The 26,319-nt window shown below is 45.8% G+C and overlaps 1 protein-coding gene across 1 annotated transcript; it reads right to left on the bottom strand.

Moving 5' to 3' along the window:
- Window positions 1-13,766: 13,766 nt before the first annotated feature.
- On the bottom strand, window positions 13,767-22,948 carry GABARAPL1 (GABA type A receptor associated protein like 1). The gene is made up of 4 exons (XM_040595815.1): window positions 22,700-22,948; window positions 18,946-19,024; window positions 17,867-17,985; window positions 13,767-16,440 (listed from the first exon to the last, which is right to left on the bottom strand). Exons 1-4 carry the CDS (start codon window positions 22,787-22,789, stop codon window positions 16,375-16,377), a joined length of 354 nt encoding a protein of 117 aa, XP_040451749.1. The 5' UTR covers window positions 22,790-22,948; the 3' UTR covers window positions 13,767-16,374.
- Window positions 22,949-26,319: the final 3,371 nt, after the last annotated feature.

Below are 26,319 nucleotides of genomic sequence, written 5' to 3'. Positions count from 1 at the left end.
GCAGAGAGAAATGGTGAAATCTCTGTAGCGTGCCACAGGGGAAACGTGGTGACGATCACATCATAGATGATGCTATGTGGGACAGTTACCAAGTAGCTATCCCACCAGCCAAAGCAGCTACCTGAGGAGGTGAGAACGGCACGCAGCACCACAGATCCTCGTGTTCTCTGACTGTGCGGAAGGTGAGGAAACACAGGCTGTTGGAAGATGCAATACATTGTGTAGGGCTGGGAGCTTAGGCATTGCTAGAGGGTTGAGTGAACACAGGAGAGGAACCATAACTAGGTTTCTGTATGTCAAAGGCGTATTTCTTTGTATGTGTTTGAGAAAGGAATTTGTGTTTCAGGAGGAGTCTAAAAATCTTTCCAGTGTCTCTCTGTCCCAGACCTACAAATACCAATGTTGTAGGATGTGTAGTCTCCTCTGGCGGTATCCTGAAGGGCCATAGATTCCAAGAGAGGAAGGTAAGACATGAGGAAGTCTGCTCAGTCGCCCCATCCCTGATGCAGCACACTCAGTCAAGGAGACTCCACTGAGGAGAGGGGAGGTGGCATTTTCCCTGCAGCTGGGTGGACAAGCCTAGCTTCCAGAAGGTGGGATGGGGCAGGCAGCGGTCACACAGCAAGGGAGAACCCTGAAACCAGAGTAGAGAGATGTGATCTGCTCTGGGTGCAGACCTCAAGCACAGCCTGGTACTTTCTGGGGGCTGAGGGTGCTTATTGCTTGTTTAATGCAGGAAATCACTGAAAAAACTGCAGAACTCGGCCAGGGAAGGACCAGCCTGACAGGGTAGCGTACTCAGAGGAGATTTTAGCCCCTCCACCAAGTGAAATCTAAGTTTCTTTTGTTTTCATTGTTATCTTATCCTTGTTTGCTGTTTTGTGCTTTTACAAAGCCTGCTTTGGGAGGTGGACACCTTTGGGCATGTTGTCTTCCAGAAGGAAGGCTTGGGTAGACAAAGGCTTTTGTAACTGCAGCATTTTGAGTAGTTAGGACAGTGTTACTCATACGGCCCTTGTCCTTATCTCGGTCCTTTGTATCCCCTCAGACTTCCTGAGCTCCCAGTACAGCAGCCACGAGTTCTTCCTTGTGCTAAGCCTTACCCTCTTTGTCTATTAGCCCCCATCTCCAGGGCTGTGAAGCAATACTGGGATGTACTGGTGTCTGAGCGCAAATTACAGCAGCAACTACAGCACTTGGGCTCTCTCTTAAGAGAATATTAAGCATATCTGCCTTGCTTTTTGTCTGCTGTATACAGACTTCTGCGATGGAGCAGAGCCAGTATGGCTCATCCATCTGCTCCTTCCATGCTGAATCCCTACAAACTCCAAGACAAACTAAGGTTACCCAGAGAGGCAAACGAGGGCCCTTTTCTTTATGTGCTTTTTATAATAAGATTAGAAAAGTTAATAATGAAAGATGTCTTCCAGTTTCAGTTTTCAAATAAAACAGTATGGTGTAGGACATCAGGCTGCTTTGGGAACAGAAGACCTTTATTCCTTTGGCTGTACATAAGCACTAGCTCGTATTTGTGAACAAAGGGCTTTCTAAGGCAAAACCCTATCAACAAGGTAGAGAAAATCGTGCTGCCAAGAGTAATACTCAGGGATATGACATACCTTAGGATAAATCCTACAGCAGTTTAAGCCCCTCTGCTTTGCAAAATACTCATCTTGACTGTCTTGTGAGGATTTACGAGTTTTCAGCAGCCATCACACCGAACTCCCAGGATTTTTTGTGTCTTACAGTAAAGAATAAACAGCCTCATCCCTGCACTGCACACTGCAAGTCCCTCTCCAATCAGAGAACTCTTCCATCACCACGCGTACCGTATGGATGCAAAAGGAGTTTATTTTAAAAGTGTAATCAGTTCAGAAGCAATTAATAAACACTTTGCAAATGTTACTTCTTTGTGTTCATTAGTACCTATTCACTTCGAGTTACAAAAACTAACACAGCTTGTGAGAAAAACAGCAGAGGTGCCTCAAATACTTTTTGATAAATACTGTTGTTTTCTGTATTTCTTCCCAGCAGAATGTAAAGCAAACCAGGCAGGATTCTTGGCATGTAAATTCTTCTCATCTGGGTGTTGTTTCAGCCTCTGAGGAGCGCTCTCCTGTTTAATATGTACAACAGCACTTCATGAATATATGAATCTTTTCTCAGCACATGAAATTTGTGCCCTGTTCTCCCTGTAGAGTCTGAGGAATGAAAGGAATGGGGTTTACTTCTGTAGATTGTATCACTTGTGACTTTTCCATAACCAACTATTAGATCCATAAACTATACTGAGAGCACTGAGGGGGGTGGGAAATTATTTGGGCTCTGGAATGAAAATGAGTGTTTACACATTCTAAGGCAAAAATAAATATTTTAGCACAACCTTCTCTAAAAAGCTCTGTGCATTGCTGAGCTGCTCCACTGGTTGTCAGAGGGATGGGAACAGGGAAAAAGGATGGCTGTGGTAAGAAAGAATATATGAGCCTCAGTCCCCAGCACTTCAGGGAGCACAGAGATCAAAATGTATTTTAAGAAGGTAGTGGTGTGGGAAGGATGGCGCTACACTGAGGAAAGGTGCTTCTAACCTGGGGAAGGGTGGGCTACAAAAGAGGATTTACATAAGTTTATTTCATTTGTTTTCTAAAGCAGTTATATTCTAAAGTGCTGTTGTTACAAGAATCCCACTGCCACAGACATCTAGGGACGGGAGACTGGTGTATCACCTACTTGCTTGTTATCTGTGATTTTGCAACATTGACATCTAAACCCTGATATTTTTTGACAATACCCATTCAAACATTATGCCGTGTGACAGTCTCTCCTAATAACTGTCCTGGTGGAAACCTTATTAGCTTTCTGTTCTATGCTGCCTGCAGTGTGCTAAATGCCTAAAAGGAGCTAAATTTTCCTTATGGTATTTGATACAATTTGAAGCAGTCCTGCTGGATGCATATTGCCAGGAAAAGAAATCCCTGGAGGAAAAAAATATTTAGATAATCCAGTTCTTTTTTAAGAATTTGTATCTGTAGTCTATTTTGTTTAATAATATTAATCACAAAGGCAGAAAATAATTTTTCACTGTGATCCCACTTCTTTGGAACCTGTGATAGTTAACGCTGTGCAGACATGGCCACTGAAGGGGTAGCTGCTTGGAAGTGTAGGGGATGATGCTCTCAGGAGCTATTAACATCCATCTGTTAATAATCTGACATATTTTTCAGCAGTTTTCAATGGACAAGGTTTTGAGGGCTGTGAACACCCTGACATAATGACATATGTTAGACGCAGACAAGTGTCTCATATCTGCTGCTTTGCTGGCCAATAAGACCTGTCATGAAATACCAGTTCAATGAGAATGTGTTTTTTCCTTCTACTTACCAGCCTCCTTTCTACATCTTGCATCTTTTCTCAGCTGGGTCCACTGATAGCACAAAAGCAAAGAAGCAGCAACCTTACTTTACGTTTTTTCAAGCCAGCCGTCCCCAGGTAGGATCCACCCAGTCTAGGATCCAGTATTAATCACCTCGCAACAGCATTTCCCAGCCTGACGTATATAATGATGACCGAAAGGGGAAGTGAAGGAGGGTGGCACCATCCATAGGCTGAAGCATTCATGATAGAGACCTGCAGACAACCACCACAAAGCTTTCCTGGGTTCATTTCGACTCCCACCAAGAGCGAAAGAAAGGAATTTTTTTTCATTGAACTTTAAAGAGGAACAGATTTTCTGCTTAGAAACAAAGAACATCCATTTTTCCAGCATTTTGGGTATCAGAAGGGTGAAATATCAATTTATTCCACTTCTCATGGTTCTGGTTTGAGGTGGAACTTTCAATTTGATTTTCATATAAGAACTTCTGAAAGTAGGTGTTAATTTATCCAGCTATTTTGGAAAGAAGAAGAAAATATCATGTGCGGAAAATAACCCTGGCTTATCAACCTCCTACAGTAGCAGATGTGAATGAGCACCATTCTGCCAGACCTGGCAGTTCTTAGCACTTTGAACCTTTAAAATATGCTTGGCAACAGTAATTAACTAACAATAAGTAATTTATTTGAAATAAGCTTCCAATTAAACATAATATTTCTGCAGACTTGTATTTTGGTATTTTAAATTAATTTCTTTTCATTTTTCTTCACCAGGTTCAGCAGAAGGCTAAAGTAATTTCGGTTTAATTTTTTTTTCACTACTCCTTGACCATGGTCTTGTCAGTTGTCTTCAAATAATGTACACAAGTGAGTCAGACCTGCTAATTAATTCTGTTGTTCTGCTTTAGTTTGCAAATTATAATAAAATGAGATCATTATGAAATCTATTAATATCTCCTTGAACAAAAAGTAAACTGAATACCATTTAGTAACGCACAGGTTTGGCAGAAGATATTCCCAAGGGTTTTGACACAAATGTATTTGATTATGCTAAAAAAGTTACAATCTCCAGGAAAACAAAAAAAAGAAGAAAAAGATTGCTTAGAACAGCCTTTAACATAAAAGAAACCTGATTTTTACCAAATTACTTGTTCTTATGCTGGAGGAAGAGAGAGATTTTAAGCTGGTGCTCACAGCTAAGGCAAGATGTTACCGTCAGTTGCCTCTGCAACTCAACCACTCCCAATGCCACGAACGTAGCCTAGAGCAGAATCTTGTCTCTGTTTTTGGATGCAGAGTCTGCTCTCAGAAACCAAACTGAAGCTCTTCTGTTGTGCCAGTGAAAGCAGGATCAAGCATCTAATATTATTCTTCCAGTGTAAATCCTTTAAGTCTCCTTTGATGCTCTTTCCAATCCTTTAGAGACCCATTGCTACTTCTTGCTGCAGAGGAGTTTATTAGTTACTGTCATCGTTACCTAGCTGGAAGGATAAGGCTGTTCTCCTTTACACACTGTAATCCCAGGAGAGTCAGGTTTTGGTTACAGCCTCTAAACTTCACAGCAGTGAATCCCACTTAATGTTGTGGTCTTGGGTCCTGAACTAACATTACTGAATCTGTCCCACCAGATGACTTTACAACCCCTGCTCGACACTTCAGAGATTCACAGTTCCTACATTCCATCAGGCAGACAAATAAATGTCTTACATAAACGGTGGATATTTGAGTTCTTTGACTGAAACATGAGGTTTTAATACAAAATGCTCATGATAAAAATTGTCCAAAAGTGGAAAACAGGAATAGCTGGGAGGTTTCTGTCTCACACTGGGTTAGACTACTTCACTCTGCCTCTTGCTTTGGTAATTTTTAGGAGGCAGTACAAGACCCCCAGAAAACACACTATCCCCAAATTGTAGCCAGCATATATAATTTTTCTCTGTTATTTCATTATATAATTTAGCCTTCCCTTTTTCTGCTTTTAAAACTCCCACACTGTGCATGGCTTGCATCTTTCAAAGTTCCAATCAAAACCCATGCTATTTGGAGACAGAAAATAGTTTTCAAACTAATCTTATGAATAATAGTAAATTATCTTCGGCATTTCCGAAAGTAGATGAGTCTATGAAAGTCTCGACCCAGTTCTAGCAGACAGAATCCCCCTGCCTCAGAGACCTGACATTATTTTGCCTTTTTTACCCTGTAACTGGCTGAGCTACGATTGCTTTCCGCAGCTCAAAGAACAGCTGCCTTTGCATAAGTAGGATGACCATTTTAGTATCAGTATCTGTAGATTGCTTTGAGATCCTTTGGAAATGGAGGCTAGGCTTGTCATGTGGTGAAACTTGCCCAAAACTATCACTCAGACAAAATGAGACCTGAACTGCTTTGCCAGCTTTAACACTTCAGATGGTTCTGGTACGTACTGGGAAAAACAAGGAAAGCACAAATAGCTGTTATGGGGAAAGCTCACCCAAAGCTCTGAACTACACCTGCCCGTTCTAAATGATCCAGGCATGCAACAGAAAGAAACAAGAAGCACAGAGGAGCTCTAACAATTTTACATCCTTGTAACATATTAGTGGCCCCAGAAAAGATGATTAATTGGCTTAACATATGGAGAAAGCTAAAGCAGCCTGGGCTGACCTAAAAATGAGGTAATTGGTGACTTACTGGCCATCTCAGTTAGGCAGCAATTATTTATTTATTTATATTCATTGCGAAAACAATTGTCACTGAGGGAAGGAACCACATCCCCAGAGGTACAGCATCATACAGAAGGTGAAGCTTGAACTGGAACTGCTACACGTACAAGCCGGGCCACTAGGCAGGTCTTGGACACTCTGACAGGCTGAAGTGTCTGAAGCACCACGGGCTGTTCACATCCACTTCAGAGTTAGCTGAAAGTAGCTGGTGACTGGCGTGGGGCACCTCACTGACTCCTCCCAGACACAGCAGCCCTGCAGCCCTGTTACCCAAACCCTGCTAGTTATGTTCGTTGTTGTGTGTGTTTCATAGCTAGAAATTGCCAGCCACCTGCTAACACCAAATAATTCTAAGACCTGGAGTCACCGAGTGCTGTTCCTCTCTTGTGGCTACCTCACCATAAATTGCCCAGCACAGCTTGCTTTCTTTTTAAAAATTGTTTACTGTTTTGTTCAAGAATATGCTGCTAGACCAGGTGGCGTGTTCAGATCCCCTCTGGGAGGCAGGCTCTGACCAGGAATCCTTTGCAGGGAGGTATCTTCAAGAAGATTTTTGTAGTCTGGACAACCCAACACCAGCTGCAGAACAAGGAGAAAATGACCATGCTGTGGGAGCAACTGACTTGCAATGCCCGAGTCAAGAGAAATGTCAGTGCGCTACAGCAAACTGCAGCTCATGCTGCCTGGGCTGTACTACTTGGATGCGTTTTCTGCTTTCTGGAAAAAATATGAGAATATTATAATATAAGAATTTGCTAAAACAGACTATAAGAATATGCGAAAATATGAATCTGTCTTAGCAGGTTTCTGATTTTTCCGGAGCTCAGAAGTTGGTCCAAATACGCAATTGATTCTGTCTTCTGGAATAGTCAAAGTTTTAATAAAACATTTTCCCCTGTGGCTGAGTTGGGGAAATGTGGGTTTCTTACAGGACATCCTCGAGGCAAAGTAAGCTGAAATCTTTTGTAAGAAGCAAAAATATCTCAGTCACTGCAATGATAATTTGATGTCACTTCTCCATTTTCTCAGGCAGCCATAGGGCCTTCAGTGTCTACCACTGGATAAGCTTTCTCATCTTCTGAGGCCAAGACAGAGGATGATATTTTTCTCTGACAGTGAAACACTCCAACACTCATCTCCATGACATCCACAGCAAAAGTATAGATTTTAAAATGCATATTTTTTTTTCAGCCAGGAAATGCTATCCTGAAAGGACAACATTTCCAAAGTGTCTTGTCTGATTTTTATTTAGACAACCACAGATACATATAACCATCAAGATTTCTTTCTGCTTTGTCATGTGACTATGTCTTCAAAAATACTACAAAACAAAACATTACTGAAAGTCTGCGGCTACAGTGGTGCATGTATTTCAGTATTTTCAAGAGTCAGCAGGACTTCAGCCCTGAAGATATAAAGCTAAATCCTTTCAAAATTATATTTAGGTTTCTAAATAATTTGAATCCTTTTGCAAATTTTATGAAACATGTTCATAATAAAATAGAAAAGCAGATACTAAATACTTGTAAGTTGCCAGAAAATCCAACAAAATGCAAATGACAAGAAGAAAATGCACATTTTTTTTTTTCCAGGCTTGCACTGTGATTTGTTTTTTGTTCTAGAGAAAGAAGGCACTGATAAATGTATCAATGAGCTTTGGAAGAGAGCTGTTGCTCAAAGACGATTCAGCAGTGTTTTCTTGGCAGCGTGTCAAGAGTAGCAGCTACCTTCTTGTTGCTGGTTCTGGCAAAGAAATCAGAGCCTTTCCAGTCCGCAAATGGCAGAACATCAAAATGTTACAATGCTGTGTTCCCAGAGATGACAGGAGTTTCTTTCATTAGTGAAAGACAATATGAATATACAGAACCCACATTTCAAATTTTTCTGTGTAGTGAGTATAATCTTGTTATGAGTGGTGCTAGAGATCAGGGGTGCAAGGCTTTTTTTCTAACTCTGCTTTTAATTCGTTGTATGGCCTTGAGGCAAGCCAGTTCACATCTCTGTGCCTCAATTTCCCCAGCAGCAGCCTGGAGACAGTAAGAGCTACCCTGCTGGGGCAGTGTGAGGCTGAATAGATCAGTATTTTTGAAAGGACTGAGACTGTCATGTAGAACTTGTTATATAAGTGTAAAGGAATAAAATGCAAACTAATGAAGTATGGTCAGATCTGTCACTGCTCATCTTCTGTTATATGCCCTTGGAACAAATGAACTGTGAGTGAGACCTGAAACATTCCAATGTCACATCTGAGAAATCACAGTAAAATGGAAAAATACTTATTTTGGATTCTAATGTGTATTAGCATCTTCTTCATCAGTTTTATATACATTCTTACACAGTGCATTGCAACTTGACTCCTGCCTTTCTTGGCTCTCACTCTAAAAGCCGTGCTTTGCCCATTGTCTTCTAAATGTTCTCTCCTAAATATTGGACTCTATTGCCCTTCATATCTGCATGATGATACCACTCCTTTAATTATACGCTTGTTTTGCTTTTGGGCTCAGGATACTCCTCAAGAAAAAGAAGGGCCATCTCTGTGACAACTGTTCCCTCCCTTGCCCTGCCACGAGTTTCATCTGTGATGTCAGGCAAAGGCCTTTAGGATGTCCCATAGCACTGTTCACCCAGGGTCAAAGAGGATAATTTCTAGCGCTGAGGTAGCACAACAGTCACAGGGAGGTCCGATGGCTACTGCAATGACTATGCACAAAAGGACTAGATAGAGACAGGTAGGTAAATAACCATGGCTTCACCAGATACTCAGCTTTGCAAATTAGTCCTATATGCAGCTGCAGTTCTACTTGTAGTGACAGCAGTCTGAATGCACAGGTACCTGTTAGAACCACCACCCACGTCGTCTAGGAGGGGCTTTTTCTGCAATACCTTTCGCATTAGTTTTAGCTTTCTGTATCTTTTCACTCCTGCCTTGGAGCCACTGTGTTATTCCAGTGCTGGGCTTCCCACACAGTTCTGCCAGGTTCACTCATACCCTACAGTCCTTTCACTAGGTTGTTCTTACTCTCCTCCCACACTTTGCTCCAGCAGGCTACTATCTCCATCTGCACTCCACGAACTGCTGATACTCCAGTTTTGCCTTCCTCCTGTTCTCCCGACTCAATCCAGTCCTAGTCAGAACAGTCCTGCTTTTCCAGACTCTTAATTTTCACCTTCAGTTGCAAAGGATAGAGGAAGAGGGAGTGCTGTTTCTTCACCTCTGAAATATGGCTGTAGGCATTGGGCTCCTTTCCTCCTTTCCTCCTTGGTTTCCTATGACCTGATGCTTTCCTGGCATCCTTTGCACTTCATAGATGTGCTGCATAGAGTGGCTGTAAATTGCAGTACCTCTTCTGAGCACTCCAGGTTCCTTTTTCGTATCTATTTTTACCCTTGAAAACTTTTCTGCAACCACCTGAAGCCCATGACTGTATATTTTACCCTGTGCATTTTTCCCATCCTGTGTTTCCCTATTGATGTCCACTTCTCAGTGACCATTTTTGGCACATGGCTGTTGGCTCCAGTTGTGCCAAGTACATGTTAGCACACAACATATGTTTGTCCATCATCCTAAAGGCTGGGTGAAAGCTAGTATGCACAGGCATATATTTTGCTGTATTTCTTTCTTGATTGCCTGTACACGCTGTACTTGCCAGAGTGGCTGCACTTCAGGCCTGTAAAGTGCCGCATTTGGTGTGTGCACACATATTCCTTGTTGTTTCCTTTCTGCACTGGTTTCCAAACTTGCTATCTGTGTGAGGAGTTGAACTATCTGTTATGTCCTTTCTCCTTGAATGTATGTCAGGTGAACACTGTCAGACTGGTATGTTTTGCATATTTGCTGTGATATAAGGCTCGGTATAGGAAGCACATGGTTTTTGACAGTGTATCATGGGAATGCATGCAAATTCACTGTTGCACGGGGTACAACCTGAACACATTCCCTATGCAGTTGCCACCCTCTTACCTGTGCTTCTAGACAGCTCCATCAGTCCTTTGGGAACAGCATTCACAGCGCTGAGCACAAGCAGAAGAGATCATAGCTGGGAGAGCAAAGCCAGGTTTCCAGTAGGAAGGGAACAGGACGCAGATTTGGTGGCAGTTGTGAGACTTGTCATGTACATGTTACATGTGCTGGGAACACTGAATGGGGATGCTTTTGTCCCAGTATACAGCAAAAAGTTACATGCTCTGCAGATACTAGGGATTTACATTCACTGACCTAAAGGCATGCTGCCACGTGGAAGACTATTTCAAAAGGGTCAAGTAGCAAGCTGGCAGAGACAGGGAGGAATGCTGACTGAAAAAGTTGTATGAATTGGCTCAAGGATGGTAAGGTAACTAAAGGCTAGGAGAATGTCCTGCTAAAGGTTACAGGGACTGCTGCTTACTGAAACCTCTCTAGGTTCCCAAGTGGTGTGTGGACGCTGTAGGAGACTGCTGAGATGATCAGAAAGGATTGTGGCAAAAAGCCAAAATAGGGTCCTAAGCTCTGACAAAGACTCCTCTAACCTATGGGGCCGAGGTGGGTGGGGGGGAAGTGGACAGGAGATGAATCAGATCAGTTTTTCTTTCAGCTAATAATCCAGTACATTCAACCTTAATACAGTTCTAGCAATGTCCCCACTTGAAAATGAGGATCTTTATGTTCTACTGCTGCTTTCACATATCACTATTTATAGCATTTATTAACAATCTTTTAATTCCCAAAAAACAATAAAACATCCAGATGACATTGTCCAGAGTGCAAAATCAGGGAGAATGAGACCCTTACTTTACAGAAAGGTGCTGCAGGACCCAGCTTTTTCAGGAGGATATTAACTACTTCCTGTAACATATGTACATCCTGGCATGAGCTGTGCTTTGGGGCACCTACAAGCTTCCAGGAACACAAATTCCATGGGAATTGCAACACTCTCCTGAAGACTGGCAGCACAAGCTGGGGCAGCTGCTGTTTGTGGTCAGCTGTGCTCTGCCTGGGTCAGTCCTGCAACTGCCCTGCCAGCAATGTGCAATCTTGTCACACTCTGTGGCTCATCCTGGGGGACCATTCATCTGAGATTGAGTGACAGGATTGAGCTGGAGTTTCTCCCCCTGGTAGTCTTATTTCTGTTTTGATCAGTGTTTCTTTCATCTTAGACACGACTGTTTTATGGAAATGAAAACATCAGTCTTTAGCATCATTTTGGACCTTTTATGTTAGCCCAGATCTCCTTCACGATGATGTTGTCGGGCCCTAATGCCCCAGGTCATCTCTTTCCTTAAGTAGCCTCTGTTCCAGGAGAATGTTTTCTTCCAAAGCAAGCATCAAGATGACTGGAGAGAGGATCCCAGGTGCTGTGACAGCAACCAAAACAGGGTATTTAATTATTTAACCTCTCTTAAACAGCTGGGCGCCTGGCTTCCCCCAGGCCTTGCTCCAATCCCATTTCCATAATGCACAGAACAAAGGTGACAGCCTTTGAGCACAGGCTGACGTTCACATACGGACCAGGCAAATCACATTCAGCAAATGCACCTGCCTGCTGTTTCTTTCAGTGGTGGCACCGACACAAACATGCAAAGCAGCATGGCCGGTACAAACATCACTGATTCACCGATTTCCTAGAAAAGGGGGGAGAGGGGGAGTGGGAGAGGCCTGCTTAGACATACTCATAGTGCTTTTCTCCTCGAGCCAGCAGACAAAGCCACAACCTAGACAGCAAAACATGCACAATGTTTGAAGCTGAAATTCGAATTATTTCAGCTGACGGTATAAGCTTTTAGCCCTCCTTTGCCCATCTGGCTGGAGTCACAGCACCTTCTGCCATACAGGGGGAGCTTGTTTTAGTCATGATGGTGGATACAAACACAGAAACTGCTGCTATGGGCAGGTTCTGAGTTTACCCGGTGCAGGATGAATTACCACCTCTCCCTCAGCGCTACCAACAAAAGCCCACACTATGCTTCCACCCTGTATGCAGTGGGGAAGAGAAGATCCTATTAGGCCTAGTGACTTTTATTCCTATGAGTTTCAGTATCGTAATTCTTGGCTTCACTGCTGCAGGCTACCCTCTTGCTCAGTGCACAGCAGGGCGAGAGCTGGTGGTTGCTCCTTTGCAGCATCAGCACAGTCGGCTCCTGCCGCTCCGGCCAGCGGCACCCACACAAACTGCAGGTGACGAGGAGGAGGTGGAAGAAGCGGCACATTCCTCACCACTTCCCCAGATGACAGCACGCATCCCATTCCTCCTTGTGCACTGCTGGTGCCTGACGTGGAGTTACGGCGCTGAGCAAACAGCGTCCATCGGTCTCGCCAGCTCCCAGCAGGACTCCTTCCCTCTCAGTGCACAAGTGTCTGCAAGATAACACAGCTTAAATCTGCTGCTCCTACAGGCTTACTTTTCAAGGAGTCCCAGATTTCCTTCTCTGCTTTTCCTACCTTTAGAGGGCCCTAAGGCACCGCGGGGCCTCCCCCCAGCCTCTGCCTATGGCTGGGAGTCCCACCTCAGCCCGAGCTGTCGCCAGTGAGGGTTAGCGGCGCCCTGAGGGACATGGCTGGCAGGGCACCAGGCACCCACCCTACTGCACCCAGCAGGGAAGTGGGGCAGGCCCAGAGATGGTGGTCAGGCCCAGGCACCAGCCCCAGCCATAAGGTTCATCACGGTGATGAGGCAAGGTCAGGATGGTAATCCCATCTGCGGGCCAGGGCCAGGGCCAGGGATGGCGGGGCTGAGGGGAGCCAGGGATGGCGGGGAGCTGAGGGGAGCCAGGGACGGCGGGGGGCTGAGGGGAGCCAGGTATGGCGGGGAGCTGAGGGGAGCCAGGGATGGCGGGGAGCTGAGGGGAGCCAGGGACGGCGGGGAGCTGAGGGGAGCCAGGGACGGCGGGGAGCTGAGGGGAGCCAGGGACGGGGGGGGGCTGAGGGGAGCCAGGGATGGTGGAGCTGAGGGGAGCCAGGGATGGCGGGGAGCTGAGGGGAGCCAGGGACGGCGGGGAGCTGAGGGGAGCCAGGGATGGCGGAGCTGAGGGGAGCCAGGGATGGCGGGGGGCTGAGGGGAGCCAGGGATGGTGGAGCTGAGGGGAGCCAGGGATGGCGGGGAGCTGAGGGGAGCCAGGGATGGCGGGGGGCTGAGGGGAGCCAGGGATGGCGGGGGGCTGAGGGGAGCCAGGGATGGCGGGGAGCTGAGGGGAGCCAGGGATGGCGGGGAGCTGAGGGGAAGCCAGGGATGGCGGGGGGCTGAGGGGAGCCAGGGATGGCGGGGAAGCTGGAGACCAGCCCTGTTGCAGCATCGCTGGGACAGGGACCAATAGCCCTTGGGGGACTGAAATGGGCTCCTGGGCCACTGGCAGGGTGATGAGTGGTCCTGGCAGGGACAGTCACGGCTGGTGGCACCCTCAGGGTCCTGTCAACTTGCTAGGACTGTTCAGGGCCTTAAAAAGGCAGAGAATGCCTCAGTGCACCCATTACTCTTCTTAAGACCTTCTGATGTCATCCGGGTCTAATTACAGTTCACGTTGGTGGCACAGCAAGACACAGCCAGGTGTGTCTGTGATGACATAACCAAAAAAAAGAGAGAAGTGACTCCTCCTGGAAGACAGGACAGAGCAGATCTGGCATCCTGGGAAAAAGTAACAGCAAGAAGCTCTGGCAAAGCAGTCCCTTTATTTACAAGCCCACATTGGGAAGAAATGCTAGTCACCCATTTTGGACTAAGCCTGTGATTTTCAAATGCATCTTTATTGATTGGCTGATTTAGCTCAAGTAGTATGAACTTTTTTTTTTTTTTTTTTTTTTACAAGAACCTGCAGCTAACCAACACAAAAAAAGAATTACCATCATTACCTCGTACCGGACTAGCGCAAAAACAGAAGTAAATGCCACAATCCAGTTAAAAGAACCATAAAATAACTAAATTCAACTGTAAACTCTACATGTAACAAACAGCTGAGATTAGTCCCACACATGTCACTTACAAACCCAGCAGCAGGAGGGGAGGGGAGGTCTGAACACAAAACCAAGCACCCCAGATGCCAACTCTTTCTCCCCGAGTGTGCCTAAGCACGGGCTCATTTGAGACAACACACAACTGCGTGCTTGGCAGCACACACATGAGCAAGTGGGACAGCGGCAGACAGATGCACACCATCTGCCCGCAACTTGTCTTTTACCCTAGAAAGCCTCCTGGCTCTGTTCTCTGCTTCAGAACATTCAGAGCTTTCTAAAACAAGAGACCGATGCGGACCTGCACCCAGCGGATGTGAGAAGAGCCTGCTAAGTGGAGGAGAGTGGGCCAAAAGGAGAGGACTGAGCACTGCAGGCAGGAACTGAAGTTATCCAAGTTGGCAGTAGGTACAACTCATCCCAATGCATTTATTCCAGATGAACACATGATGGAACAACAAACCTGACATTCAGGATTAAAAACTGCGGATGCTAACCCACCCATTTCATCCTTTGTTCCCCCATTTTCTGTCTGCCCGTTACGATTGCTGTGTCTACATCCTCTGAGGTCCCTCCCTTCTCTCCCATTCTTCTACTTCCCATACCACACGGGCAGTGTCCCTCCTGCCCCACTACGCTGCCTTCCCTGACCTTCACACAGCTCTGCCAGTGACTCCCACTTCACACTCACAGCCTGCTCTTTCGCCTCGTGTACCTTGGTGGAACAACAGTCAGAGAAGGCTGAAACCTGATTTCCCGTCTTCCACAATCACGGGAGCACTCATCTTGATTTCTCATTCCCGAGGAACACAGAGAACTCTGATCTAACTTCATGTAAACAGAGCAAACACCTTCAATTTATTTTGGAATCTGCCCATCTTCTTCATCCTTCTTGGTCCCTCTCTTAAATGTAGGAATGTTTACAGTAATTCAGGTCCAGTTCTCTGATTTTTAGGTAAGACCCCAGAATTTTCCTGAAAGTCAGCTCACTCCCCAAACCCCATGCCCTCATCAGTTACGGCAGTTATGGGAAAATCTGCTGTTTGTGCCACTGGGAAGAAACTGCTTTGGCATGACAGCGTAAGGCTTGCACAGGACAGCATCTATCTGGCACCTTTCTAAGAACAACATTGGCTTAAAATAAAATAATTATTCCCCTTCCCCTTTCCCTCTCGCAAAGAGTGGCACTGTTGTCCAGTCACAAAAAGCCAGCAAAACACATGTGGGAGCAACTAATTTCTTCCACTTGTGCATGTGGTGCAAGGGCTGTACAGGGATGAGACATGGAAGGGAAGGCTAAACCCACAGGACTTCTGCCATCTTCAATTCTGCAGAAGACTGGTACAAGGACAACACTGATAGATAATTTTGTTTGTTCAATAACAAGACCACTAGTAGTTAGTTGCCTTAATGTACAGCAAAGGAGGCTAAAGTTAGGTAGCAAGGAAAGAGGCTATCTAGGAACTGAACAGTCAGTCTCAGCAGCCTCCAGGATCTGTCTCTGTGAAGTTCACTAAGAACAAATTTGATGAGCAGCCATGGTGGACATGTTTGGTATACTCAGTCCTGTCTCAGAGCTAGAGTAGGCTAGTAATTCTCTTGAGGTCCTTTCTAGCCATGTGCTTATGAGTTTATCAGTTGACTTCACTGAAAAGAACAAAAGGGTTGTCCCTAATTTTTCTGTCCAGCACTTGCAATTAAAGCAACAAAGGAAAAAAAAAAAAAATCCTTCCTTCTTTTCCCCAACCTTCAAGTCTCACAGCTGAGGAGTTCCCAGCCCTCAGTTAGCCCTTCTAATACTGATGGATGTGATGGGAAACACAAAACTCTTGGAACACTTCACAGGTAGCAGTTGGAGTGAGGACTGTCAGCACAGGACAGCCTTGTGTGGGCAGAGTGAAGTACTTCACAGCTCGCTAAATGCTCACAGGAGTGCAGCCCGTGCCATGGGCAAGGCGTAACAAGGTCAGTGTACAATACATGGCATGCCTTCTCCATCCAATGAAAGGGTTACACAAAAACGGCCATCCTGCCCAGTCACTCTCCTGGAGCTCCACCACACTGGCTTGTCCAGCAGTACTAGCTAAATACTTCCAGCTGTGGCAAGAGAAGACCTATGAACAGTGGAATCTCCCCATTCCAGTGCAGAACCCCTCGTTAGCCTTTCAGTTCACCCTTTCATACACTGTCCCCCTACCCTCCCTCCCCTCAATTTAAAAAATAATGGTTACAATTAATGCATGGAAGGTGATGGCATTGTGCATGTGATTCACTTCCAGTTCTCTTCCCTTCTTCTCAGGCATCCTCCTTCCTCCTCTCCAACATCCCTCCCCCCCAAATCCATTCCATCAGTCCATCTCGCCTGCATGCCTGAGGGGCTGGTGCTCACTTGCCATAGACGCTTTCATCGCTGTAGGCCACATAGAGAAAATAGTCCTCCTCGTGGTTATCCTGCAAGGGGAGAAAGGGAGAACGTAACAAACCAAAGCTTTGTAACTCACTATATGTGGAAAAGCCCAACCAAGAGATCACTGTAACAGCAAGAGGACATAACAAAAGAGAGGTTATTTCTCCCCCTTTACATTGAAGGCTTCACTTCCTCATACCAAACAGAGTGTACAGCAACTCCCTTTCTCTGCTCCCACAGCTCTACTCCTAAATTCAGGCATGTCACCCTTTAGGATACAATGAATTTACTGGAAGACTCATAGCCCGAGTGTGCTGCAGAAACACCTTTGTTGCAGGCTGTGCAGCAGAATCTCAGCACCGGTATGGCCTTAAGATCAAGAGGAGAGACCTGGCATGCTTTAATAAGTCAAAAATCACATCTAGATAGTTCATTATTTGGTAAATACGGTTATGATTCTTGCTTTTCAGAACACTTTGACAAATGGCTGTGTTTCTAGTCCTGTTTTACATACGGGAAGTAAAGTTGAGATGTTAAGTGATTACACGGACACAAAAAGTCTGCAGAGTGCCAGTAACAAGTGTCCTGATCTCAGCTCTGCATAGCTAGACCTTCCTCCTACATGTCCAGATTTGGACAACCTCCCGCACATGTTAATCTTACAATAACTTCACCAGTCCAATTACAAACTGTCCAGTTATTGTCAAAAGGTGACAGGTCAAACAAGGCTCACAGCACCATACTGGAGCTCTCCTATTAAAACATGCTAACACAACAGAAGGAGAAATCAATCCAGGCTGTAAACCAGCCACGATATAATGGCTATATAACTGAGGAACATCCATCTGATAGGGACAGAATATGCTTTTAAGATCGATCAAATAACACTGCTCAGTAGAAATGCTGGGTAGCAATGTTCACAGGGTCCTACAAGGTCCTCAAATACACAGTACAAGTGATGAAAAAGTAATTCTGAACGAAGAGTTAAGTGTTCCTTGACAATGTATTTATAGACAGTTGGTTGCCCAGTGATACTGTTCTTTTACTTACTAAAAGGAAATTTCTTTTGTACAAACAGGAAAGCTAGTGGGTATGTTCTGCCCACACCCTACCCCAGCTACAATCTTTCCTCTATACATAAAGTGGTTTATTTCAATACTTTGTTAAAGTAGTAGGAGAAACATACCACTACTGAGGCAACTATTCACCTCCTGATACACCACTGACTTTCAACTAGCAAACAATCAGTTAAAATGATGAGGCTCCCTGGGCTTGCTCCTCTTTATAATTGCAGGATGGAACTTCTCTAAACAGATGACGTGATACAGCCCAGGCCAAGAGGGTCCGTGTTCAGGCATCTGTGACCAAGCTGCATACACTGCCAGTTGAGTAGCACTCAGTTTCCTTCAGTGACGATATGCATTCTTCTGGACACTCCAACAAAAGGAGAAAGAGATGGGCCAGGCTTACCTCATACAGCTGGCCCATGGTAGCACTGGTGGGAGGGATGGTATTATTGACAAAGAAGAACAGGGCATCTTCTGGCCTCAGGTGGATCCGCTTTCTGATTAAGAAGTAGAATTGGCCAACTGGAGAGGAACAGAGGAGAATGCCTTAGATGCAGAAAGCACGTTTTGGTTTTGGTTTTTTTGGTGGTTTTTTTACTCTAACCATAGTGGTTTTCTTTTGATGGTGGAGGTCACATACTGTATGTGAAAAGTAGGGAAAAATGAACAATGCAGGAAAGAAAGCAGTAACTTCATGATTGTAATCACATTAGCTGCCAATCCACTCTGAGCTGGCAGTTTCTCAGGTACATGCCTCAGACCATGTACCGTCTAAATCCACACTCCACCTACTTATGGTATGAAATACTCTATTGTGGGGAATGGTATAAAGATCCCTAACTAGCTTAACCTTCAAATCCCACAGATCAAAGACTACTTAGAGAATTTAGACTTGGTGTAAATGTTCACACTATTGCTGAAAAAAAAAATCCTTACTATTTGCTTTAGCTATGTTGCACAAGAAAGTATTCTGCAATCCATTATATACTGCAAGAAAAATAAATGCTGTTTCTTTAACACATTCATGCTTTCAAATGAAAACAAATGTGATCACACACAAAATGGCCATGACCACCAGAAAAGGAACTTTTTAGCCATGACTCCGACCACAGGGATGGAAAACAATGGGACTATTTCAAGAACTTGTCTCTTCCTGCAACAAGGATACAGCCTCCAGCAACTCTGCAGCTACGTCATCGACTGATGATTATGCTACTGTCTATGATACACAATTCAGTCATTTTCATCATGGCTAGAAGTCAGCTGTAACACATGCATGTTAGCTAAGTCAGGAGGGTACCTCAGAAGATCTCAGAGCATTCTACATGTTGTAAGGGACATAAATGTAACAGGGCCAGCCAGCTAAACTGGGGTAATGATCGGATGTTGAGCTTGCCTGCGTATTTTCTTGGTGCTGATCATAGAGTAAAAAACACTTCTGAGACCTTATCACTGAAAAATCAGGAAGGTAGACTTTGTTACCTGTGAGGTCAGAAGGCACAAGATACTTCCTTTTGTCTAGATCGGGTACTCTGGCTTTCGGTGCTTTTTCCACAATTACCTGGAGAGAGAGAGAGAGAATGAGAAAGCACAAAACAACCCACGAGCGTCATAAACCTGAATGGACCAAAAAGCATCAGTGCAAACGAATACTAGCCTTTGAGACAGATGGTGCTACCAAGCCTTTAGAAATTTGTTAATTTTGTAACAAATACACAACGTTAAAAAACAGATAGGTGAGAAGAAGACTTAAAATCACTGGCAATAGCTATGCTGGGAGCCCAGGACTGCAGCAGTCAGCACAGTGAGTAAAAAATGGAGACTGGAACAGACATAAAAATAAACCATAATGGCCGAGAACAAAAAAAAAAAATCAGGTCACCTTGATGGTCCCAACGCAGGTTAATTTTGTATGAAGGAGCTGCCAGGAGGCTAATACATGAACACAAGAAGTATCACAAGTAAGTTGAACTGTTTCCAGGTTACAGTTCCAAACTGCCTGGCACAAAATCAGCCCTGCTCCCAGTAGTCCCACATCCTAATTTCCACACTCACCTGTATCAAGTGCCCTAGAATGAAGCAAAGAATTAAAAAGAAACTACAGCTCATTGGGGAATGTTGTTTGTTGGTTTTTTTTTTAAACCCCAGTTCTTCAGTAGTTATATTCTACTCTGAAATTCTTATCCTTTAAGGTTATTTTCCCTAGTTCATATAGTTATGGACATTTCCTTATTCATATAAATATATAATAATTAAAAAAACATGTTACCATCTGGGCAACTGGACCCACAGAGAACTTCGACACAAAATACTAACCCTCATTATACTCTAATGTCATTATGACACAGAAAAATATGAAGCTCTGCAGCTTTAAGGTCAGACTGAGAGATCTGCTACAGGAAATTTCTGTTACCAGAACTAGGCAAAATGTTTACCTCAGAAGCAAGGAAGTATTCCAAAGTGACCTGAACTCCTTTCGTGAAAAGCCTTGGAAACCTTTGGAACTACTGGGTTTGTACAGAAAAAACCCTGCAGGCAGTTTTTTGGTGACACATATTTTTGAACTGGTAGAAGATTATTACATCATTCAGTCTATGTGGCTTGCTGTTCTGCAGAAGCCATTTTGATCATCTAAACAAGAAGCTGGATTTTCTGAACCGCCTCAACTTTTTATTGTTATACCCTATAACTGTAAATACCCCACCTGAGATGCTACTGAGGACTAATTTCCAAGGGTTCTACCTCCCACAGCTCTGTAGCAACCCAAACCAGCAACTCTATGTGTTGTGTAACAGAAAGGGCTGAGCTGCTGTGGACTAAGCCGCCTTTGGAAGCAAAATGGAGTTGTCACATCAGTGAGACACTATGCCAGAGAAAAACGTTATGATGATGAGCTCGGTGTATTTAGTCTGGACAAAGTGCCATGCTAACTTGGCTCCTTCTAGATCCAAGTCACGTCACACCACAGAGGTGCTAGATTGGACATCTCTTCCCTGTGCTCCATTGGGATGCTGCCAACACAGTCAAACCCCCTGAAAAAAATCTAAGTTTGTTTTTAAAATAGAAACATGATTGTCTCTGCTACTTCAAGAACTTCAAGCGTCTCAATTAGTACAAGGCATTCAAGCTCTTTCAGGCAGTTTGCGGTAGGACATGCACTTCTGTACGAGATGCAATTGGGAAATGCTACGAAGGAAGGACCGTTCCACAAGCTCATTGAACAGGTGCAGGCTGAACAGCAAAATGCACTTAGCACAATTTTCGCCCACATATCCAACAAGGCAATATCTAATGCAATAAATTGCAGTGGAGAGAAACCATTAGCTCTTACCTCCAATTTCAAAAACTATTGACAAGCAGAACTGTTTGCTAGCAGCACTGACACGACCACCCCGACCCAAAAGGGTAGCTTGGTCATTAGATAATAAAGGAAAAGAAGCCATGCTTATGATGAAGAGGTGCGTGTTGGAGCTTCTAAGCCCCTAGGAAAGACTTAAATGGGATCACTGAGCTTAAGAGAGATCGCCCTCTTGCAAAGGGGCAGGGGAAGGATGGAGGTGCTCTGCTAACCTGACCATCAGCTGTAGTCAGTACGCCTGATAACACAGCTATCTCTTCTGAAGCACCAAACCCTTCACACACACAAACCTATGAAGAAAATCCAAAGGGCTGATAGAGATTCTCTCTCTGTCTGTTGCTGCTGGGTGGTGACTGTGGTAACGTGGGACTGTGCCAACAGTATAATCTCAGCAAAATGCTGAGATGTACCAGGGTGCTGCAGTGTAGGCAGCCAAACGGACGTCATCTTCAAGGATCCTGCTCTCGGAAAGGGCAGAGACAGAAATGATGTAAAGAACAGTTGTCTGCTGCGTTTATTTGCTCCACATGCAGCTATAACAAAAGCCTACCCATGACAATTCACATCTGGGCCTCGCCATGCACCATTTTCATTTATCCTTACCTACAGCACACCTTTTTATTCTGGTCCGGCTCTCTCCATAAAGGTCTGCCAACACCCCCCTAACTTGACCTCTTGCCAGGCTGGGCCTGGTCCTGGGCTTCTCACACGTCTCTTCCAGACTCATCTATCACAATCTGCTGTACGGTCCGCCACATTCATCCTCAGTTTACAGCCTGTCTCACTCCTGACCTACCAAGCCCTCTGCGGTCCCCATCACGGGCCACAGAACCACACACACCTCACCACCGACTCGCTGCACGCGCAGCCTGCTACACTATGCCAAGGGTCCCAAAACCTCCTAGGAGAAATGCAAATACTGGCCTCCACGAACTTTTTGCAAGTCCAGCTGAAGGCCACTCCCAAGATTAAAAATGGTGTTAGCCTGCAGGGAAAATGCATGGTGTAACTGCTCGCCCTTGTCCTCAGATTTATGGGAGCGCCTAAATTATTTTGCAGGCAGTACCCCTGGGCAGCAAATCTGGAACAGACCTCTCCAGCGGGGATGGAAAGAACGAACATTTGCAAAACGTTTATTAAAAAGGAACCAAAAAATATATCGCAATTAATTTGATTCGTCATTTCTTTTCCGCCTATTATTATTCGGAATCATAAAGCTAGAAGTTTTCCACAGGCACTCCAAAGGGACATAAGGATGAGGAAGCAAAGTTTAGCTGGATGACCTCGTTTTCCAAGTAATGTTTTCTCCACAGGATGATTAAACAGGAGGGCAGGAAGACGGAGAAGTATCATTTTTCTCTCATGCAAAGCAAAAGGACAGCGCAAGGCTGTATCCAAAAGACAGGCCAGAGGAAAGGAAAACACAAATAAAGGGAAAGGATCAGGTGACAGGGATACAGCCCTTGTTTTCAACGAAGAGCACCCGATTAACCCACTCATTGTTCTCCTCCATCTTCCCGGAGCCGGCGGTAAGCTCCCCCCCCGCTCCCGCCCCGCCCCCACGCACGCAGGCTGCCCGAATTAGCGGCGTTGCCGCCGGCCAGGCACTGCGGCTCCCAGAAAAAAGGGGGTACTGCCCCCGCACCCCCCCGCCAGCACAGCCCGCCCCACGGAATAAGCAGCCACAGTTGTGCGCTAAAGAGAAAAGCGGCCTGGAATCTGAATCAGATCGTCAAGATCGCAACCGTCTTGACGAATCTCGTTGCTTTTGCCTTAAAAAAATAAAGCAAGAGGCAGGCGACGAGGAGCACAAAGGCGCCGAGCGCGGCGGCCGCCAGGCAAGGCGGGCAGCCCCGCCGCCCCCTCCCCGCCACTCACAGGGACTCTGTCGGGGTATTTCTTCCGGATTTTCTCCCCTTCTTTTTTCCTGTACTCGAACGGGTGGTCTTCCTTGTACTGGAACTTCATGCTGCCGCGCTGTCCCCTTCCCTCCGAGGGCTGCTGCGGCTCCCTGCCTGCCCTGCGGCCGGGTGCTCAGCCAGCCCCGCACCGGCGCAGCGCGACCCCGAGCCCTGCCGCGGGAGCGCGCCGCCCGCTGCCGGCAAAGTGCGGGCTGTGACGTCACGGGGAGGCACCCCGCCCCCACCCCCCGCCGTCTGGGTGCCGCCGGGGCGGGGGCTGTCGCTGGCTGCGGGCGGGGCTCGGGTTTGCGGGGGGGGGGCAGGGGGGCACACCCGTCACGTACCGGGGAGGGGGCAAGAAGGGACGTGCCCCCTGCCAGCCCGCGCGTGTCGCCCCGCCTGCTGCGCGCGGCGGCGCGTGTTTTTCTTGCTACATTGGTTTATTGCGCGGCAGTAAATAAATAAGAAATAAATAACCATAAATTAAAAGTACTATTTATTTTTTTTTAATTTAAAAGGCAGAAAAATAAACACACCATTCAGCAACAACGTCCCCCACTACCCCCCCTTCCCCCCCCCCTCCGGGTGACTTCAGGGGTTATAAATACAACGTGAGCAGGCACGTAATCCAGCCGGGGCTGCGGGGGTGGCTGCCCTGCTCCTCCTTCCCTGCCGAGCCGAGCGTGGGGAGGCTCCGGGGAGGGGAGGGGGGTCCGGGGGGTCCAGGGCTTGATGTTGCCTGTGTGAGGCTGGAATGCCTCTGCTCGTCCGAAACGGGGGTGGGTGAGCCTGACCTATTTAAGTGGCTGTGAGACCCAAGACCGAAAAGCCACTAGTTTTCACGACCATCCCTGTTGCTACCAGAGCTGGATTATTGCCTTGTTTGTAACATCTCAGCTAAACAACAAGGGGCAGAAAGCGTGTCGTGTAATGTGCCAGACCAGATGCACGTTACAAACAGCAGACAGTTAAAGGGAACTGTCTGCAAACAAGCCAAAATAGCCGGCCAATTTTAGCCCAGTTACTCAGCTGATACATACTTGGAATATCTTTGGGTTTTTTTTCCTAGGAGTAGTTGGGCTCACAGTTTTTCACTGACCAGCAAAACAGAAGGAATTAATGAGTGGATCAGCATGCTAAAATCAGCACAAAAATTAATTGCTGCTACCCTGGGGGCAATGCATGGGAGTGTATCAAATTCTCTCTTTGCATGCCTCAGCCAGAGAAGCAGAACTTTTCCAAGGATGATCTTTTATTTTTATAGTAGTTTTAGCTGTGATAGTAGGAGCTGGGTGGGACAGCAGACTGCCTCAGACGCATTAGGTGGCTTTCCAAGGCCACACCAGTGGGCAGAGGTGAGAGGACCCAGGTTTCCTGTATCCGATTCGACCCTGTGCCAGTGCATTGACTCAGAACAAGCAAGGGTATGAAAAGACATCGTTCCTGCTTTCCTGGCACTCTGCTTTTACAGCGTGATTAGAATAGAAAAAAAAATCCAGACTACAGCAAAGAGTCAGTTTGAATCCTGAAGAAATTGAAGAGCAAGCTTGATGCTCCTTAATGATTAAAACAGGATTAGGGGAACATAAAGCCCAGGTGTTTTTCTAGAAGTACTCATATAAATCCTTTAGGCGGACCCAAGAAACTTATAGGGCTAGTGCCTTTATGTACTGATACGCACACTTGAGTTGCCTGCAGGGTGGGACTCATGCCGACACCTGGGGGATGAAGGGCCTGTTGCAAATCCTCACAGCAGAACTGGGTGTTAGCTTCTGCCCAGCTGGTTCATATACTGGTCACCACCCACTTCTGCACTCAATAGCACACTGTGGCTTGAACTTAGAGGCCTTTTGGTAATGCTCCCTCTCCAAGCCCTGGTGCACTGTGATCTCTCATTTTGAACATAAGTAGGAGAGATACGGAGGAAACACATTTACCTGGTTGAAGATACAGTCAGATGGTGGCAGCTCCTAGATCATCTTGCCTGGCACAGGAGTGTAAATGGGCATGGGACAGAAATCTCAGCTACACTTACAGTGTAGATGTGTGCGGCTGAGCCTGTCACCTTAAATGGCTTTTGTGGTCAATGGCAATAAATAGGCACATTGCAGTGGAATTTTTGTCACCCGAATCATGACATCTACTTTTGGATGGCCAAAGTGTGCCCCCAAGAACTCTGGCAGGTACTTCAGTGTCTACTCATTATGGTGTAGTGTGACCACCTGCACAGCTCACTGGTCAGCTCCAACAGGTGGACACCCAAATCTCTTAAGGATAGAGTGGCCCACAGTGGGAATGGCGTAGATTGGTGTGTCCCAACCTTCACTAGTTCATGTAGATAAGGTTTATACAGGAAGCATCATCAACTTATTTCTGTCTGTCCTAGGCCATGTGAACATTTCCCTGTGTTTGCAGGCAGCATCAGGAGACCTCAAAAGGGTGAGTCAGAAGGAAGGCATTATTTTTGTGCAGTGCCACAAAACAGCCTAGACTGAAGGAATCCCAGAGTTTGGGGAAAATTCTGGTTTCATAACACCTGACTCCTTGCTTCCTAACTGCCTGCAGCATAGCAGTTGCTAAAGTGTATTTAAGGTCTGTACTGATGCAGATGCCTCTTCCTCAAGGACAAAAGAAAGGAAATTTTCTAGTCTATTTCACCCAGGCCACAACACATTCTGGCAATCTTAACAGACTGATCTCCAACTCTTGTTGTCCTGTAAAGTGCTGTTTCCATTTTCAAGACTGTACACAAGGCAGCTGAGCTAGCATCTAGTTTGTTTTTCAGTTGACAAATCAGAGAGGAATTTCAGGGTTCTTTCCTGGTCTGATGCAAAGACGTGACCTGCAAGTGCATTGCTAGGTGACTTCTCCCCCAACAAACCCACGTGAGCATCATAAATCTCCTTACTGAACTCTTCCTGCCCTGATGATGCAGCCCTGGATATGCAGCCACAAGCCGTGCTCCTCCCACTTCCCTGCTTCCTCCCCATCAGGCACCGAATTCCCAGCCCTCTCCTCCAGCTCAGTAATAACAATAACATCACTGGCACAACAGCAGGCAGGAAGATGATACATGCAGAAGCAGTGACAAACAGCTAATCATCTGACTTAAGAGTTCTTATTAAAATGTCAACCCATGGGCATGTGACAAACCTCACATTCTGGGTCCCTGTGCTAGAGGGAGGAACTGGCGGTGGGGCTGGCTGGTTTTCCTACCTTGGACTGCCAGCACTAAGTGGTCCTTCACAGAGTGTCGAAACAATATAGTCTTTCTTAACCTAGAGTGTCAGAACAGCTCTGAGCACGTGATGTATTACTGTGTCTGCAGCTCACATAGGCAGCGGTTCACTCTAAAAGGGATTCCCCAAGCGCTGCCAGTGCTGTAGCTGTAGAAGCAGGAGATAAAAATATTTGTGCAGAATCTGGGGGCAGGGTTTGCAGCCTTGTGCTGTATGTACCACAACAGTGTTGCAGGGGCACTGCTGGGAGCTCTGCAGTGCACTATTGTGAAGTGAAGCTAGCTTAGGTATCTAACTGGCTAAAATTTTGTGAATTAAGCATAAAAATATGCATTATTTGCCCCATGTTTCTTGGACA

This window comes from Falco naumanni, chromosome 5 (genome assembly GCF_017639655.2).
Source record: "Falco naumanni isolate bFalNau1 chromosome 5, bFalNau1.pat, whole genome shotgun sequence".
Taxonomy (NCBI): domain Eukaryota; kingdom Metazoa; phylum Chordata; class Aves; order Falconiformes; family Falconidae; genus Falco; species Falco naumanni.
This window is presented reverse-complemented; position numbering and strand designations above follow the sequence as displayed.